Source organism: Elephantulus edwardii, unplaced genomic scaffold (genome assembly GCF_000299155.1).
Source record: "Elephantulus edwardii isolate Elephantulus edwardi_28Jun2011 unplaced genomic scaffold, EleEdw1.0 scaffold00103, whole genome shotgun sequence".
Taxonomy (NCBI): domain Eukaryota; kingdom Metazoa; phylum Chordata; class Mammalia; order Macroscelidea; family Macroscelididae; genus Elephantulus; species Elephantulus edwardii.
This window is the reverse complement of record NW_006399853.1, coordinates 3,516,881-3,534,486: the sequence shown is the minus strand read 5'-3', so window position 1 is coordinate 3,534,486 and position 17,606 is coordinate 3,516,881. Positions and strand designations below refer to the sequence as shown.

Sequence of the window (17,606 nt, the reverse complement as noted above, 5' to 3'; positions counted from 1 at the left end):
GTGACCACGTTACCAGCCAAGTGCAGCCTGTGGGCTGGGCCCTCAGGAAAGGAGTCATCTGTCACCTATGAGGAATGCACAACCTCCAGCTGAATGCTGGTGGTGTGTTGGCGACGGCGGTGGTTGTACACTGTCCAGTCAGTTCTGATTCCTAGTGACCCCAGGGGACGGAACTTCTCTTGATGCTTTCTTCATGGTACTCTCCGCAGAAATAGTTCATCACATGTTTGTCCATAGGGTGGCTGGCTAGGTTTAACCCACCGGCCTTTCAGTCAGCAGCTAGACACTTAAACATTGTGCCACAGAGACATCTTGGAATAGAGGGGTAGAAAATAAGGAAACTTGGACTTTGCCTCTGATTCTTGCCCAAATCGACCTCACCATATGTGGACATATCAACAAGGAGAATGATCTATATTTAAAACTTGGAGCCTGGGGCAAAAACCACCTGGGAACCATCCAGTAATGCTTACTTATATTAAAAATGTAAAATATAAAAAACATATCTTTGTAAGCAAACCAATTTAAAAAATGTTGGATAACAAAAAAAAAAGACTTGCATCTTATTTACATGATGAAGGAATGATAACAGTTATTAATATTTAAATAAAGTTATTCTTTTGGAATAGTCCTAGATTTATAAAAAAAAAGTACCAGGATAAATCAGAGATTTCTCACATAGACTGAGCCAAGTTTCTCCTTTTGTTTAACATGTCGCTATGGTACATTTGTCAGGACTAATGGACCAATGTTGATAAACCATTCCTAACTAAACTTGTTCCTGCTCCACTCCGATGTCATCACTTTGCCTATAATGCTCATTTATGTCCTTTAATATTCTCTTTCTAATCCAGAACACATTAAATTGAGATATAAAATCTCCCTAGCCTCCTCTGGACTGTTACAGATGTTTAGATTTTCCTTGCTTTTGATGACCTTGAAAGTTTGATGACTCCAGTACCAGAAATACTTAAAAAAAATAATCTCAAAACTTAAAAAAAAATAAGAGGAAGAAGAAGAACAGAATACACTAACATTCAGTTGCCCAAGCCATTATATGAAGTCCTTCTTGACATTTGTTGTTTGTGTTGAAATAATTGAGGCAGCAAGTATCTGGGCCCGTAATCTTCGATGTTTCTGGGGGTTTTGCTGTCTGTTCCTGGGGGCCCTAAGTTAGGGGGATTTGGTGCAGTCGCTGTGTACCAGAAGGGATGGAAAGCGTCTCCTCAATGAGCAAAGGGTGGAGGAGTCCCTTCTGGTCACAGAGAGACCCTCAAAGAGAGCTCACCTGGCCCAAGTGACGACCCAGGGAGCTCTGAGGAGACATTCACACCAGCCACTACCACACTGTACCAGAGTCGGTTTAGAAAGTAAGGAGCCTACAGACATAAAGTAGATTTGTGGTGACGCGGCTGGGGAGGGCAGGAGGACAGAAGTGACCACTAATGGGCTCTAAAAGAACCTACTTCCCAAGAACACTGTGTGTCTGTTTCTTTGAACAGGATTCCTAAAAGCACGCCTTGAAAGGTGCATGTCACAGGAGAAGGGATGTGTCCTGGTTTCTAAAGCTGTCAGAATAAAAGACCCCGAAGAGATGCCTTTAAAGAACAGATTTCATTCTGGGGGCTCGCCATCCTACCCAGGATCTCGGCCATGTTGAGTCCTCCCGGGGGCTTTGAGGGAAGAACCATCTCCAGCTTTTCCTGGCCTCTTGTGGCTGCTTATTGATGCTTATCAATTAATAATTGATAATTATTAATAATTCATAATTATCTGGTAGATGCTTATTGAGCCTGTCTTCCTGTGTTTGTACACGAGAGAGGGAGCCCCAGAATGCTCGCTGTGACCCCCCTCTGTTCTCCATCTTTTCATAAGATGACCTCACTCAGAGTGGATCAAGGTCAGGACCCACACTACTTTGCCCTCCTTAGGCCTTAATAAGAACAGGAGAGAAGGAAAAAAAAGTCTATTTCCAAGCAAGGTCACATTTACAGGTTAGTAGTTAGAAAGAGGAAGACTTTGAACAAGATGAATTAACACAGCGACTGAGAGTGGGCTTGAGATGGCAGAGACTCTGAAGGTGAGGTGGACAGGGCTAGGTGTCGATCTGTTGTTCAGAGTCTCTGTGAGTCATAGCAAACACAGTGATGCCTACTGAACAACACTAGTTAAGACTTGTGGAGCTCTAATAGTACTGTGGTTAAGGCATTTGGCTGCTAATAAAAAGGTTGATGGTTCAAATCCACCAGTTGCTCTGGTGGAGGCAGTCTGCATCTATAACGAATCAAAACCTTAAACGCATAGGAGACAGTTCTCCTTTGCCCTACAAAGTCGCGAAGGGTCTGAAATCTACTTAGTGGCCTGGGATTTGGCCTTTGGATCCTATTAAGACTCCCGCATACCTGTTACGGGGGACACAATTCAATCTGTACTAGGATACAGTCTGTTTGACCTCTTTTTAAACCTTAGAATGAATGAAATCATTTTTGTTTGGTGGCTAAACAGTCACTCAGCAAGTCCCCAGTGTGAGGGGAAGCCGTAGACACTCTCCAGGGGCCTCCTAAGAGATTTCCATACTCACAACTGTGGTGTATGTTCCTGGCTACAGGGTGTGTGCAGAGTCACTGATGATTTCTGAAGGTGGGTTCTGGGGCCTGGTCACCAGCCAGAAAACCACACGTGTACTTCCACTGAGGATGCAAAGTAAAGGCATGCATTGTATTTACGTTCAAAGAGATCGGGACTAAAAATTCATTCTCCTGAGTCCTTGCATATTATTGAATTTAACACATATTGATAGGATAGGACAGAGTGGAGTTCTTTAGAGAGAGCTCCGGTGGTGGAGTGGTTAAAGCTCTCAGCTGCTAACCCATAGGTCTGCAGTTCAAACCCGCTAGTACTCAGTTCACAGGGAAAAAGCTGGGGCGACTTACTCTGCCCTCTGGGGTTGCTAGGAGCTGAATAATTTTCATCTTGACGGATGCAGATTGCTCCGTTGCAGCATCTGGTGGGCTCGAACCACTGACTTTGGGAGTTAGCAGCTGAGCAGGTAACCATTTCACCCTCTGGGCTCCTTCTACCAGGGATTGTTTTTGCAGCTCAGAAGAAGCCCTAACCCGCCGGGGGCACCGTCTGAGGGGTAACAGGGCCTGTCCCCTCACACGCCTCTACCTCTGCCTTCCCTGCAGGTGGGCCTATCATGACTTCTTCAACCGGTACCGGGTGCTCGTTAAGAAGCAAGAGCTCGCTAACGCAGACAAGAAGGCCATTTGCAGATCCGTTCTGGAGAAACTCATCAAGGTGAGAAGCCCCGTCGCCCAGAGGCCTGGGCTGGGAAAGCTTAGCCGGGACATTCTGAGAACAAGGTGTTGGAGAGCATTAACTGCCGGCGTAGCTTGACCAAGCCTTTCCATCCTTCTGGAAACTCTTGCCGAGCTGTTCATCTGCTTTTCCTCCTCACTGACTACGAAAGTACAACCCTTCACCGATGCGCTGTAGACACTTTCCAGCCTTTTTCACACATGAGCACACACAGAAGGTGAAGTCATTTGCACAGCCCCTGGCGTAGAGGGTGAGGCTGCTTCTGGCCACAGGTCACTGCCCGGTGACGTCTGGCTTGTCCAGAGACATTCTAGCTCAGCAGCCCTGTGCCAGGGACGGAGCTCTGACTAGCTGTGTGGGCACAAACGCGGAGCCAGCGGAAGGGCACTCTGTGTATCTGAGCCCTTTCTCTCTGCATGGCTCAGGTCCTCATCTTGATAATTGTTTTAAATGAAATTCACAGGGTCCGAGTTTCTATTGATGCCATTTGATAGTTGAGACCAGTGATGTATAAAAGCCAAGCTACTGGGGGCCTAGCCAGAAACCCACTGCTAGTAAGTCTGTGCTGAATAGTGGCAGCCCAATAGGACAAGCATTTCCAAGGCCGGATCTTCGCAGGAGGAGACTACCACATCTTCCTCCCAAGGGACCACTGATGGGTTCCAACCTCTGCTCTTTCATTCAACAGCCAAGCACTTCAGCACTGCGCCACCAGGATTCCTAAACCAAACCCAAATCCACCACCCTCAAATTGATCCTGGTTCCTGGTGAACCTTCATCCTCTTCCAAGGTGCCAGGTACTCATCTGTCTCTCTCGGAGCACCTGGAAGATCTGAACTGATGACACGTTTATGTACTACTTCACCACCGGGACTTTTCTTCTTCTTGTTATGTGCAGTTGAGTTGCTTTATGACTCATAGCGACCTTATGTATAACAGCTCTGACGCTTGTTCTGTCCTGAGACAGTCTCAGTAACTCCAGCACACCTACCCCCATTGTGTGTCAATCCATCTCATCTGAGGTTTTCCTTTCTTGCACTGCCCCTCCATCCTTCCAAACATGATGTACTTCTCCAAGGACCGGTCCCTCCTGGCCATGTCTCCAAAGTATGTGTGACAAAGCTTCAAAATCCTAGCCTCTTAGGAGAAACTTGGTTTCACTTTCTCCAAGACAGACCTGTTTGTTCTCGTGGTGGTCCATGGTATGTTCAATACTCTTCTCCAGCACCACAACTCAAAGGCATCAATTATTCTTCTGTCATCTTTAATGTCCAGCTTTCCAGTGCATAGCAAGTAATTGTGAAGACTATGGCCTGGCTTAGGCACACCTTAGTCTTTAGACTGACATCATTGCTCTTTAGCACTTTGGAGAGGTCCCTGACAATAGACTTTCCCAATGCAATTCTTCTTTCCGTTTCCTGGCTGCTGGTGCCAAGAGTGTTGATTGTGTAGCTGAGCAATCTGAAATTGTTAACAGCCTCATTCTCTTCTCCATCTATCATGATGTTGGCAACTGGTTGTCTTGGGACTCTAGGAGCTGGCCTCTTGGTGCCCAACCAATGCTTCCAAGGAACCCACTCTGCCACGTGGCAGTCTTTTCCTCTGTCCAGGGTCATAGTTACATTTCATTCTCCCTCCCTAGATGTCATCAACATTACCAGACAAATCTCTGGTACTCAAACAGGGGTCTTTGCGAGGGGACCCCAGGCAGACTGGCTGGATCAGCTTCCACGTCTGCATGCACCCCTGCAGCTGACAGGACCAGGCATCATGGCCTGGGGCGCCTCCATAGCCCGCCTGGGCTGCGGGGAGAGAGCTGCCTCTTCCATCCACTTGAGCCTGCCTGCTCTTCTTTGCCAGTTTTGCCCTCCCACTTCCCCGAGTTCAGGACTTGCCCCTGGCACTTTGTGCCTTTCTTGGAGCCCATACCACCTGCCATCCTAAGTTCCAGAGAAGTGTGTCCTTGGTTTTCATTCCTAACTAGACAACAGATAGTGGTGTCTTTGCATGGGCCTCTGCCCCTTAATTATGAGCAGGGAGCCTGACGCATAAGTGGAACCTATTAAACATCTGTGGATTGAGTCAGTGAATGGAGTCAGTTACCTGAAGATAAGCTCTATGTCTCTGTAAATGTTCATTAAAATGAATAAAATTTAATAAAAATTTTTTTTAAAAAATGAGCTCTGTGAACACACGTTGTGGTACCCCCTGCTTGGAGTTCTCTCCCTCTCCTTTACCCAGCTCTAAAGAACTCTTTGTAAACAGCTAGGAGAGGCTGTCTGCTCTGTGAAACATCTCGGGTCTCCCACGTGAAGGAAGCGCTTGCTCCATCATCTGTGGGCCTGCTGTGTGCAGCCTCCAACTCCCATCATCACGTTCATCCTCCTGAGCTGTAACCAGGGGATTCCTTGTCATCTCACCAGACTCTGAACACCAACATGGCACAGGTCCTTGTGTCCTGAGATAGTTCCCAGCCCTCAAAGCAGCTGTGTGACTTCGCATGAGCCACAGGGTCAAGACTTGAAACCTGCCCTTATAGCCCATGTTGTTGTGCGCTTCCTGGGAACCAGGTTCCTTTTCCGAATGTTTCACACACTTCATCTCAGCAAATCCTCACAACTGCCTTATGATGTAGATGTACCATCCCCATTTTGTGGATGGAAAAAGAGGCACCGAAAGCTGCTGTAAAGGCTCGTGGTTATGCAGGTGGGCTGACTCAGAACCCCCACAGTCTGAATCACATGGCCCACTGATCCAGTCTGACCTCATTGTGCACAGCGGTCTTCCAACTGAACACTGATTAGATAAAGTACTTGATTTGCCTGGAGGCCTTGTAGTACCTCCATATTATTTCCCTCCTTGCTTTTGGCCACCGCTTCTGGATATGGATGCTCCAAGGACTTGGTGAGAAAGCCTTGACCGAGCCTCCTCCAGCCCCTGCCTCCAGCCCCAGCCTCCAGCCCCAGCCCCCTCCCACACAAGTGTTTCATGCATTCGGGAGCAGAATGGTCAGGGAACAGCTGTGTAAGGCAGTGTGCAGGCATCAGAATAGGAATGTAACAGCTGCGTTACTGGAAGGTGCCTCTGTTTTGTTAGGTTATTCATAAGCTTTTAAAGATAGAGATAGAGAAAGATATTAGAGATAGATTATATAGATACATTTCTTTTATTGTTATTGTTGCAAATATACGCAGCAGCCTACCGAAATCCCAATAGCTGTCTCATAGCATAGCTTTCAACTCACGGCAACTCTCTCTGTCTCCCCCATTGCTACTGAGGCAGAATCAACTTGTAGCTGAACCTCCATTGCATTTCCAAAGCTGTAGAACACACGGGAGGAGGTTGCCCATCTTTCTCCCTCAGAACCGCTGGTAGAGTCCTGCTCCGGGGAAGGATGCCCTTTGTATTAGCAGCTTCTTTACAAACCACGCCCACCACCAGAGTCCCCTGTAGCAGCCATACGGGACAGGGTAAAATTGCTCCATGAGATTTGAGTTGTAATTATTTTTTTTTTTTTTTAGTGAGAAAATTTTTTCTTTAGAATCAACCAGCTGGACTCAGTTTAGATGATCCCGATTTTGTTGGCAGCATCCAAATCCTCAGAGTCAGGAGCAAGTCGAACATAGGCCTTCTTCTCTCCATCAGACCTAATCAAGGTGTTGACCTTGGCCACATCAATGTCACAGAGCTTCTTTACAGCCTGTCTGATTTGGTGCTTGTTGGCCTTGACAACCAAAATGAACACAATGTGGTGTTATCTTCTTTCTTCTTCATGGCTGACTCAGTGGTGGTCAAGCTTGTTTCTCCTGGGGGTGCTCTTCCGGGCGTATTTGAGCTGCTGTCAGAGTCTCAGCATCTTGGGCCACTGGAAGGTGGGTGACATGTGGATCTTTTTTGTTGTGGCTGTGATGTCCTTCAGGACTGCCTTCAACACCTTTGCTGTGGCTTCAGTTTTGGCAGGGGCACGGGCTTCCTTCTTCACTTGTGGCACCAGCTTCTGGCTGTAAACCTCTTACAGAACCAAACTGCCATGTCTCCCACAGAGCAGCTAGCTGGTAGATTTGAACCACCAACCTTTCAATTAGCAGCCAAGCAAATGGAAACCACTTTCAGCTCTTTCTACATGAACAACTCAGTGGGTTTGATGACATCATTGAAGCTGTGGGACCCCACTCACTCTTCTCTTCTGAGTTACTCCTCCCCCGTCTCTGTACACATACGCTCACCGCCCCCAAAGGCCCCTGTCTACTCTGTCAGGTTGCTGTTGTCATTTGAATCCCAGAGAGTTCTTAAAAGAGCATCATGCCCGAGGCAGGTATTTTTTGGCTAGTTAAGCTAAACTGTTGTTTGTTTTTAAGAGGACTTCAGGGGAATGTTTTATTGCTGAGGTTTTAAGAAACTCCTGTGGCTTCAGGAGCTCTGTAGATCCTGCTGGGTTCTCCTCCTGCAGGAGTTTTAGGAATGCCCTGCCATCCTTAACCTGGATTTGTTAATCTTTAACTCCACAAAGATACATTGAGTTCTTCCCATGGACTCTTAACTGGAGTGGTCAGTCAGTGTCCACCTGTTACGTTGACCCTGCCTTCCATGATTAATAATGGTCTGTGGGATAATAAAGGAATCTGGTGGCACTTAGGATTAAGCATTGGGCTATTAACCAGGCGGTAACCATACTGGAGAGTCAGGTGGACTTTGTGCAAAGCTGAGGTGCATATATGGGAAGTGGTGGGAGAAGACAGTGTAAGAAAGGGATTGTAGTTACACAGGAGGAGATTGCCCATCTTTCTCTCACAGGGCAGCTGGCTAATTTGAACCATGTGCCTTTGCATTGGCAGCACCGCTCCTTACTTCTAAGCCACCAAAGCTCGCTATGAAAGGGGTAGTGGTATGGTGAGAGACCTCTGGACTGGGGTTCTCCTCTTTGCTATTTTCAGTGTGACCTTGAGCCAGTCCGCTCACCATTCTAGTCTTTGGTTTTATCTGTAAAATAAATGATGTGGCTTAGGAAGGTTGATAAGATTTCTTTTGGCTCCCTCATCTCTAATTTCTAAAGAAAGGTTTGCAAAACACACCTGCTGGCTCGGGGGTTCCTCTGTGGGTCAGTTCTAGGAGTGAGACAAAGTGGGTCATGGGCAGGAAACAGACAGCTCAGGAGACAAGAGGTGGAGAGAGGGTGATCAGGGCAGTAGGTGACTCATGTATGTTGACTTTGAAAAGGATCCCCAGCTGTTAGAACATCCAGCTTTGAAGACCAGGTCTCCCCATTTCCAGTTTATGCTGAAATGTGTGCACGCTGGTTGCTAGGATGCTGCATTCAACTTCTGGCTTCTGTCCCTCAGAGTCTGAGCTGCCAGGCTGGCATCCTGGTTCAAAGACCTGAGCCCCCAGCTGCTTCCCACCCTCTTCTCCCTGAAGAGGTCCTCCCCTGGCTGGACAGTAAGAAAAGCAGAGCCTCGGCTGTTTCTGAGCTTCTGGGACTCAGTGTAGCCCTTCTACCCTCAGCGTGTGCTCAGGGCCCCAAGTAGACCCGAGGATGAAGCAGGCCCATCACGTAGTATTTCCACCAAACAAAACGTGAACACCATCCCCCCCTGCCCCTCCTGGCCTCATAGGTGGCCTGTCCCGTGCAGGAGACTTAATGACGCTCTGGTGGGGCACTGTGTCCTGAGCTCAGCCACAACCCACCCATCTGTGGAATGACATTCGGCTGTGGAGATTGGTGGTCAGTGCTGTTAGGGAGCCATTTGCCCACGTGAAACATTATTGTGGGTTTTCCTTAGACCTGCATTCATCACTTCCTTCCTTAATCTTGTCTTCGTACCAGCAATCAAAGTCAGATGGAAACCGATTGACAGAGAGCTCCCAATGACAGTGGCGATGGCTTCCCACAGGGGGTGCATCCTCACCCACGTGTTGTCCCCTGGGTTTGCCTCTGAGCTCATCACTGGGTCAACTCCCATCTCTCCTCATCCGCCGGGGTGAGCTCTGGGAAGGGCAACTAATTTTATCCCAAGTAGATATAATTAGGACTGTAATTATGTCTCCCAGAAAAAAACTTATAGTCACAAGCCAAATAAAATTTATTTGGAAGTTATTTGCTATCGCAAACTATACATACAACTGTATAATATGGCCATTTGATGTTAATCTTTGTACAAATATAAACTGGGTCAAGTCAGGTCACTGTTCCGAGTCTCCCAGCTGCTCTCTATCCCAATTCCATGCCACTCTCCTGTTCCTCAAGCCTGCTCAACCTGTCACGGCCACAGTGCTTTTGCATCTCCTTTCCTCTTTGCTGGAAATCTCTTCCTCCAGACTTTCTACATCCACCTCCTTCATTTCATTCAGCTTCATGCTTAAGGATCACACCCACAGGGATGACTTCCTTGATTTAAACATCTCATCGCAGTCCCCAGTGAGAAAGAGGAAGACTGACAGTGAGAGAGATCAACACAGCTACTACAACAGTGGGCTTAGGCATTGTGAGGATGGTCTCATTCTTTGCAGCCTGTGTCTCATTCTTTGGTGCACAGGGTTGCTGTGAATCAGATCTAACGCAGAGGCACCTGACGACAACACAAGCCTACTTCAACCCCTGTTTTCTTCTCAATATCACTATCTGTAAACACCTTGTAGTCACATGCCACATAGTGTCCATCTGGACCGGCCACAACGATGGCAAATGTCCCAGAGGGTTATTATAGAGTTCAGAAACCCCAGTCGGAGAATAAGATGGGGTACATGTGACTGATGAGGTAAGTACAGCAGCTTCACTTCTTTTTTAAATTATAAGCTAGATTGGGCCATGATTACACATGTCATCATGTGTCTACACAATGACTGTACTGCCAGGCATGTAACAGTACAGTACATTAGATGTACAATACATTATATTAAGCTCTTAATACATATATATTGGTCACTCACTCATTCATTATTGTTACATCAAATCTGACTCATAGCTGGCAATGCCTTGGTCACCATAATAAAAAAATGCTTATGGCACCAGGTTGTGTATCACACTTTTGTTCTTTTGATTGGAACTTTCCCTTCTGACAAAGAAAATGTTTCCTGTATAACAGAGTACACTGCGATTACAGGCAGGAAATCCCCGGTCCTTCCTCTGCATCAGGCGTCTCTTGAGCGTTGTAGCATTTTCTTTCTATTTAATTTTCTTTTGAAAATATCACCATGATGTGCATCACGGCTCCCACATGGAGAGAAAGCAGTGCTGATGATGGCAGCAGCAAGAGGCAAAGGAGGAGTATCAGTCAGGGAAACGAAGGTTATTAAACAGCATGAAGACAGGAAATCAGTGAACGATACTGCTTGCCATTTAGGCGTATCTGTTTGCTGAGTGTGTAAGCTGTACACAGTGTGTATAAGCCACACAGTACTCAAGATCATGTAACAGCCTATTTCACAGAAGCGATGCATACCAAAGTTGTGTTTCTGTTTGCTTTTCTGTCTTCCCTCATCATGATGTCTCTTCTCGGAGGGCAAGCAGCTTGCTCTCCGTTGCATTCCGAATGCCTAGCACAGTGTCTGACCCATAGTAGGAGCGCAGTGTCTGCTAAATGCATGTGGAGGGTGAGTCGCTGAGTAAGAGTGGCCCAGGGCATTTGGCCGGGGAATTTTGTGTTAAAAGAGCCAGAGTGGAAGACATGGGCTGGGTAGATGAATGCCACCTCGCTGCTCCACTGATAACACACCGGCTCCCTCCCTGCCTTGTAAAGGACCCAGACAAGTTCCAGTTCGGACGCACCAAGATCTTCTTCCGGGCCGGCCAGGTGGCGTACCTGGAGAAGCTGCGGGCCGACAAGTTCCGGGCAGCCACCATCATGATACAGAAGACCGTCCGCGGCTGGCTGCAGAAGGTGAAGTACCGCAGGCTGCGGAGGGCGACCCTCACCGTGCAGAGGTACTGCCGAGGACACCTGGCCCGCAGGTGAGCCGAGCCACCACCGCCTGTTAATGTGTCAGGGTGGAAGCAGGTCGGCCGGGCAGCGCTGACTGGTCTGTCTCATCATCTGTAATTAGAGTTGGACCTGCCTGGGGGATACAATTCCACTCTGACATGTCTGGGGTCACTGTGAACTGGTGTCAACTCAGCAGCTACTGGTTTCTCACTTTTAACCTTCTGAGTCTCTTCTTGAGATGCGTCTGGTACCCAGCAAGTCCTTTAGGAAGGTCAGAGTGCCAGTCTGACCTTCTGCCTTACTTAGGGGCAGAGGAGGCACGTCCACACTCAGTGAGTCCCAGACAGAAAAGACAAAGGAACGAGATAATGGGGAGGGATTGGTGTGGCCCTGAGAAGTTGATGTTCACTCAGTAAATAGTTACTAAGCAGTCACTGTGCATTGTTCTGCACTGGAAGTCGGGGCATAAAGTGGTTGAAGCCCCAATAGCCCAACCCCAGTAAGTGTCAGAGGGACAGATTGGAATGTGATCACACCACGCTGTTGAGGACTGTCCAGGCTCTCATGAGGAGCACAAAGGTAGGAGTGGTTGGGCAGGGAGCAGGACCAAACACAGAATGCAGCTGAAGTCCACGCAAAAATCTAGAAAACCTTGGAGAAAGCTCTTTTCATCCTGAGCTCTAAGGTACCCGGGCATCCTGGAATTGGTGAGAGGAGGAGAGTTGGCTTGGCCTGATAGAGCCCAAGGGGTAGAGTTTGCATTCATGAACAGCTCAGAGATTCGTGTGATAAAGCGAGGCCTTGCTGACACCACTCACGCCCACCCTGCAGGCTGGCCGAGCACCTGCGGAGGACCCGGGCGGCCGTCGTGCTGCAGAAGCAGTATCGGATGCGCCGGGCGCGCCTGGCCTACCAGAGGGTCCTCAGGGCCACCATCATCATCCAGGCCTTCACTCGGGGCATGTTCGTGCGGAGAATCTACCACCAGGTAAGACCTCAGCAGCCACCTGAGGGCCTCAGGAGCTGCGGCTTCGGAATTAAGCAAGGAGCTGCACGCGCCTCGGCTCCACCGTATTTCCATGTTTCAGAGTTCCACGGGGCGGAAAGGACCTATATTTGGCAGCCGGGTCACCTGCCTTTAAGGCTGATGACCAGCAGATCCTGGCAGCCCATCTTGGGCTCGTCACCTCGACTTGTGAGCTGGAGGCGGTGTGAGCCGTCGTGCCCACTGGCTCCTTCATGCAGTGGACGTGGCCTAGCAAGGCCAAGTCAGGAGAGGTCCCAGCCCTCCACACCCTGCCAGGCCCATGCTCATCTCCTTCCAGGGAGCCCTGAGTCCAGACGCAGCCATCCACCAAACCCCAGTGACACACGTGAAATCAATGCCAGGATGAAAGCTAGATCATAAGGAGATGTCTAAAAGGTGTTCTCATGCTTCTTAAAACTAACATCTCTTCTGTAACAAGAAATTATGCTATTTTCCAAGTAATACAACCAAGAAAAAGTGAACGGAACACACCACAGCATAATCTGCGGAGAGACCCAGGCCAGGGGAGAAGCTGAGTCTTCTTGAGAGGTTGGGGGCATCACCTCGTGTGCTGTCACAATGGGGGGGACAGGTGGCAGTGAGGGCACAGCCAGCTTGTCACAGAGCAGGCAGGGAGCGAGCACAGGATCTGAACCCCAGTCCGTTCAGAGCTGTGGTGCTGGGCGTGCTCGTCTCAAGTCAGGTTTGCTTACTGATTGATTGATTGATTCCACAGACATTTCTTTTTCAAGGTATTCAGACAAGAAGACTTTAATTTAATGCTTTAATTTTTTTTAAGTAGTTTGTTGAGGTGGAAGCTGAGTAAGAGGGAGAAGGAAAGAGTTACCAGCCTAGCAGTGATTTTTCTATTAACGTGCCGTGTGCTCTCACATGGGTGCATCACCTCGTCTCTCCAGCTCCCCATCAACGGGACGCAGGCCTCCTCTATTATCAATGGGATCATTTTTAAGCCCCTCCAGCTTTGAGGTTTTGGGATTGGTTTTCAAGCAATGAAACAAACAAACAGTAATAGTTTAATGACAGCTGATTCCCTAAGGCTACACAGAACTTAGCTATAATTTGCTCATAAACCAGCACCCCGCAAAGCTCTAAATCTGAGCGAGGTGTGTTCTGTGTGCCTTCTGAAGCCCAGGCAGACCATAGCTCACTCATCCAGGCAGTTCCGTAAGCTGCGCTTGCTCCCAGCGTTGAGTGTGCATGTGTGTGTCCGCCAGGTCCTCATGGAGCACAAAGCCACCATCATCCAGAAGCACATGCGGGGCTGGGTGGCACGCAGGCACTTCCAGCGGCAAAGGGATGCAGCCATTGTCATCCAGTGTGCCTTCCGGAGGCTCAAGGCCAAGCAGGAGCTGAAGGCCCTCAAGATCGAGGCCCGCTCAGCAGAGCACCTGAAGCGTCTCAATGTGGGCATGGAGAACAAGGTGGTCCAGCTACAGCGGAAGATTGATGACCAGGTCAGTGCCAGTAATGCCCACCCAGGTGTTGGGGTATGGTGGGATGCCAGGGGCATGTGTGAGAGAAGTCCATGGCTTCCTCAGGGAACTGCATGCGCCGGAGACCCAAGGGAGCAGCAGGGGTGTCCGCAGATGTTGCCCACCTGGAGAGAACATTACTGACTGTGGTGGGCAGAGTAATATCCCCCCTACAAGATGTTCACGTGTCAACCCGAGAAGCTGTGACTCTATTCCTTTCCACGGCGGAAGGGGTTTGCAGCTGTGGTTAAGGATCTCGTGCAGGGCTGCCCGCCCAGGTTAGTTTGCAGTGACACCTGGTCAGGAAGGAACACATATCTGGCTCAGGGGGACGGGCGGCCCCACCAAGAAACAGAAGGGTGCCATCAAGCTAGTTCTAACTCATGACAACCCCGTGTGCTTCTTGGTAAATCCTAGGGATATATTATTGTCATTGTTGTTGTTATTGTTGTCCCTATGTGCCATCAAGTTGGAACTGACCCATAGCTTCAGGTGGGAACAGGGAAGAGACCACGGACGTGCGCACGGGGTGACACGGGCTCGGACAGGCACGGAGGCTGTAAATTGCACTGGAGGAGGAGACTGGAGGAGATTGCCCATCCTTCTCCTGGTGGATTCGAACCATGTGCCTATGAAATTGCAGCACAGCTTCTTACAATTAACCTCCAGAGCTCCGTATAGAGTTAGCCTTAGAGCTTTTGTGGTTATCACGGGTAGATGAGTAGACCATTAGTTGAGACCATCAGTCTTTTGGCCAAGGACGTCTGGCCAAGCTTCCAGTTCGTCGCCGCACACTTTGTTGGTTATACCACCCAGGACCTCTTGCTGAGAGGGACAGAAGACTGGGAAAGAAGAGCTTGGGTCTGTAGTTGTCTAAAAATGGCAAGCAAATGCGGACCATGTTGTAGTTGTTGAAGGAGGTGGTGTTGGTAGTTGCAAAGTCACATTTTACCCATTAACCTTCTGGCCTAAGGGAGGAATGGCCGTTCCTCCACCATCAGAAGCCCTGTGTGCTGGGTGGGCCACCTGAGCCTGCTGCCTCCAGCCACATGCCTTGGCACTGCTGACTTTCAAAGCTGACTTGAGAAGTTAAAAATAAATCTCGTCTTTTACAATCCACGTGCTCAAACATCAAAGAGCAACAGATTTTAAAAGGCCTATTTCTAAAAAAAGATTTTTGCCGTAAGCTTCCTGCTTGGCGAACATCTGTGCAACTGGCAGGTGTGACCATGCCCCAGCAGGCTGCCCTGGGCTCTGGGGGTGCTCAGGTGGGGGGATCAGTTGGGTTCTGATCCCTCCATCCAGCCCATTCCCATGTTGCCTGACTATGTGCCACTTGACCTGCTGAATGTCTCCTCATCTTATTCTCACTGCAACCGTATGCGATCAGAATGAATATTGTTCCCATTTTGAAGATGAGGAGACTGAGGCCCAAAAAAGTTCACATAGCCTGCCCAAGATCAAACAACTAGTGGCACAGCCGAGCTGGGGTTGAAACTGGAAGTCTAGTTCCAGAGTCTTCTATATTTGAATGTTTGGCATCCTCTCATCAAACTGTTAAGATCTCCAACTGTTGAGAAACTCTTGACGGAGATTCCGGTCAAGGCTGATTCTTGTTTGAGCTTCATGCATTGTCCTGGCCCTGGCTGACTTTGACAGTGGAGTGTGTGAGCAGTATCAAAGAACACACTTGGCGCTCTGCTATGAGAGGTTGTATGGGTGTGATCTGTGACCTCACCTTTTCACAGGTACTTGTTTTGTTGGTCTCCAGCAGACTGGCCACCCATCTGGAAACATGTGGTCTCACTTCTCCCAGGGGAGCATGAGAGGATCTGAGCAGCTACTATCTTTTTTTTTTTTCCTGTTACGTAACTTCGAATTGGATCCAATTGGTGCAGGAGGAGATTGCCCCTCCTTCTCCAGCGGAGCATCTGGTGAATTTGAACCACACCCCTTTGGGATTGCAGCACAGCTTCTTGCCACTAGGCCACCAGAGCTCCCCACAGCTGCTGTCTTGCATGCAGGGTTCTTAGCTAGAAGGAGAGGACTGTGAATGCCAGCGATGCCAGAGGTCCTCTTTGAGCATTTGTCAGGGTACAGTAGGAAGGGACAGAGCCGCAGCTAGACAGAGGGCCGGGTTCTGCGTTCTGCTTCAGCTTTACTGCCGTGAGCACTCTCAGGTGTATGTGGGGGGGAGGGGGTGTGTGTGTGTGTGTGTGTGTGTGTGTGTGTGTGTGTGTGTGTGTGTTGGGGGAGGATACTAGCCTTTCTAATTGGGCTTTGAGTTCTTCAAAAGGATTGGCCTGAAATCTCTAGGGCACCTTCTAGGTCAAAAATTAACTGGGCTTAATCCAAGTAGGGAGCTATGGTGGCTTAGAAACTCTAGTCTGTACTATAAAATCACCTTGGGGAGGTATTTGTTTTGGTTTATTTTAACTTTTTGTTGTGCTTTGGAGTGAAAGTTTATAGAGCAGATCCGTTTTCCATCCAGCCATTCATAAGCATTTTGTTTTATGACGTTAATTGTAGTTCTTACATTGTAACAGCACTTGCTCCACTTCTATCCTGTGATTCCCATTTCCATTCATCTTTCTACTCTATCTCTTTCTGCCTTCTTTCTAGGCTTTACTCTTGGGCAACTGCTACCCTTTTGATCTTGTGTGATTTACTACTCCACCTCCCGAGAGTTACTGTTTACCTTATAAATCTGTGTAGCATTCTCAGTGCCAGAGCTCAGGGGAGAAGGAAACTAAAGAATAAAAGCAAGGTTAAAGTCGGCATCCAAATCTGAGGCACTCTGCTATAGAGACAAGATACTTGTGTGGCTCTGAGTTCCAAAGCAAACAACAGAAGAGAGGGAATGAGGTCAGATCCTGAAAGTTGAGATTCACTGGATAGCAAAGGGCTTTAGCAGGCTTTGGGGATTTTTTTTCTGTTTAAAAATAAATAAATAAAATTGCATGGTAACTAGTAAGATGTGCATACAAGTCCAAAGAGAGAAGAGGAAGTAAGTAGGGGTGCTCAGGGGAAGTCATGGGGTCACAGCGTGGGCAGAAAAAGGGGTTGAAGGAGTTAGGAGAGATCAAGACACAGTGCACTGCAATCTTAGAGGTGAGTGGTTCGGATATACCAGATGCTCTGCTGGAGAAGAAGGGACAATCTCCTCCTGTACCAGTCAGATCCGATTTGATGGGACACACACAAAAAGAATAAATTTTTTTTAAAAAAAGACACTATATATAGGAATGATCCTATGAAATACAGTGTGAATGAAGGAATGTGTGAAATATAATATATATGAATGGAAAAAACTTTTAATGCAAAAAAAGATATTTTGCTGAGTAAAAAAAAACCACCCACATAATTACATATTCCAGAGTCCTACAATATCTGACAAGTTATTTTGTACCTAATACATACTCAGTAAATTTTTTAAAAATATGATTTGTGTGAAGATTTACAAAACAAATTAATTTTCCATTCAGCCATTCAGATACATTAATTTCAGTATACACAATGTAATTGTACTTTCTCCACTTCTCTCTAATTCTCATTTCCATTAATTCTTCTCTAGTCTCTGCGCCTCCCCTTTTTTCAGATACTTTTTTGCACTATTGGGTCTTGTTTTTGGTTTTGTTTTGATTTTAGTAACAGTGGTCTTACACAATACTGGTCCTATTTAGTGTGACTTGGGCCTTTTTTCATTTTCCTTTGAGACCTGGTTTAGGAGGCCTGGAGCTGTCCCTGGTGCTGAGACGTTTGCCCTGTGGTTTTCAGCATCTGTGATGCAGTGAGCTGCACTGGCTGTGATATCCTTCAGCAGTAAATACAGTGACAATTTCCTGG

At 47.9% G+C, this 17,606-nt stretch overlaps 1 protein-coding gene across 1 annotated transcript in view; it reads left to right on the top strand.

Annotated features, from left to right (window-relative positions):
- Positions 1–17,606, top strand: part of MYO5B (myosin VB) — a 224,013-nt gene that overhangs the window by 122,647 nt on the left and 83,760 nt on the right. The window contains exons 17-20 of the mRNA XM_006891707.1: positions 3,189–3,300; positions 11,058–11,269; positions 12,072–12,228; positions 13,503–13,742. Of these exons, the coding sequence (XP_006891769.1) occupies positions 3,189–3,300; positions 11,058–11,269; positions 12,072–12,228; positions 13,503–13,742 (721 nt within the window). The remainder of the gene's footprint in view (positions 1–3,188; positions 3,301–11,057; positions 11,270–12,071; positions 12,229–13,502; positions 13,743–17,606) is intronic.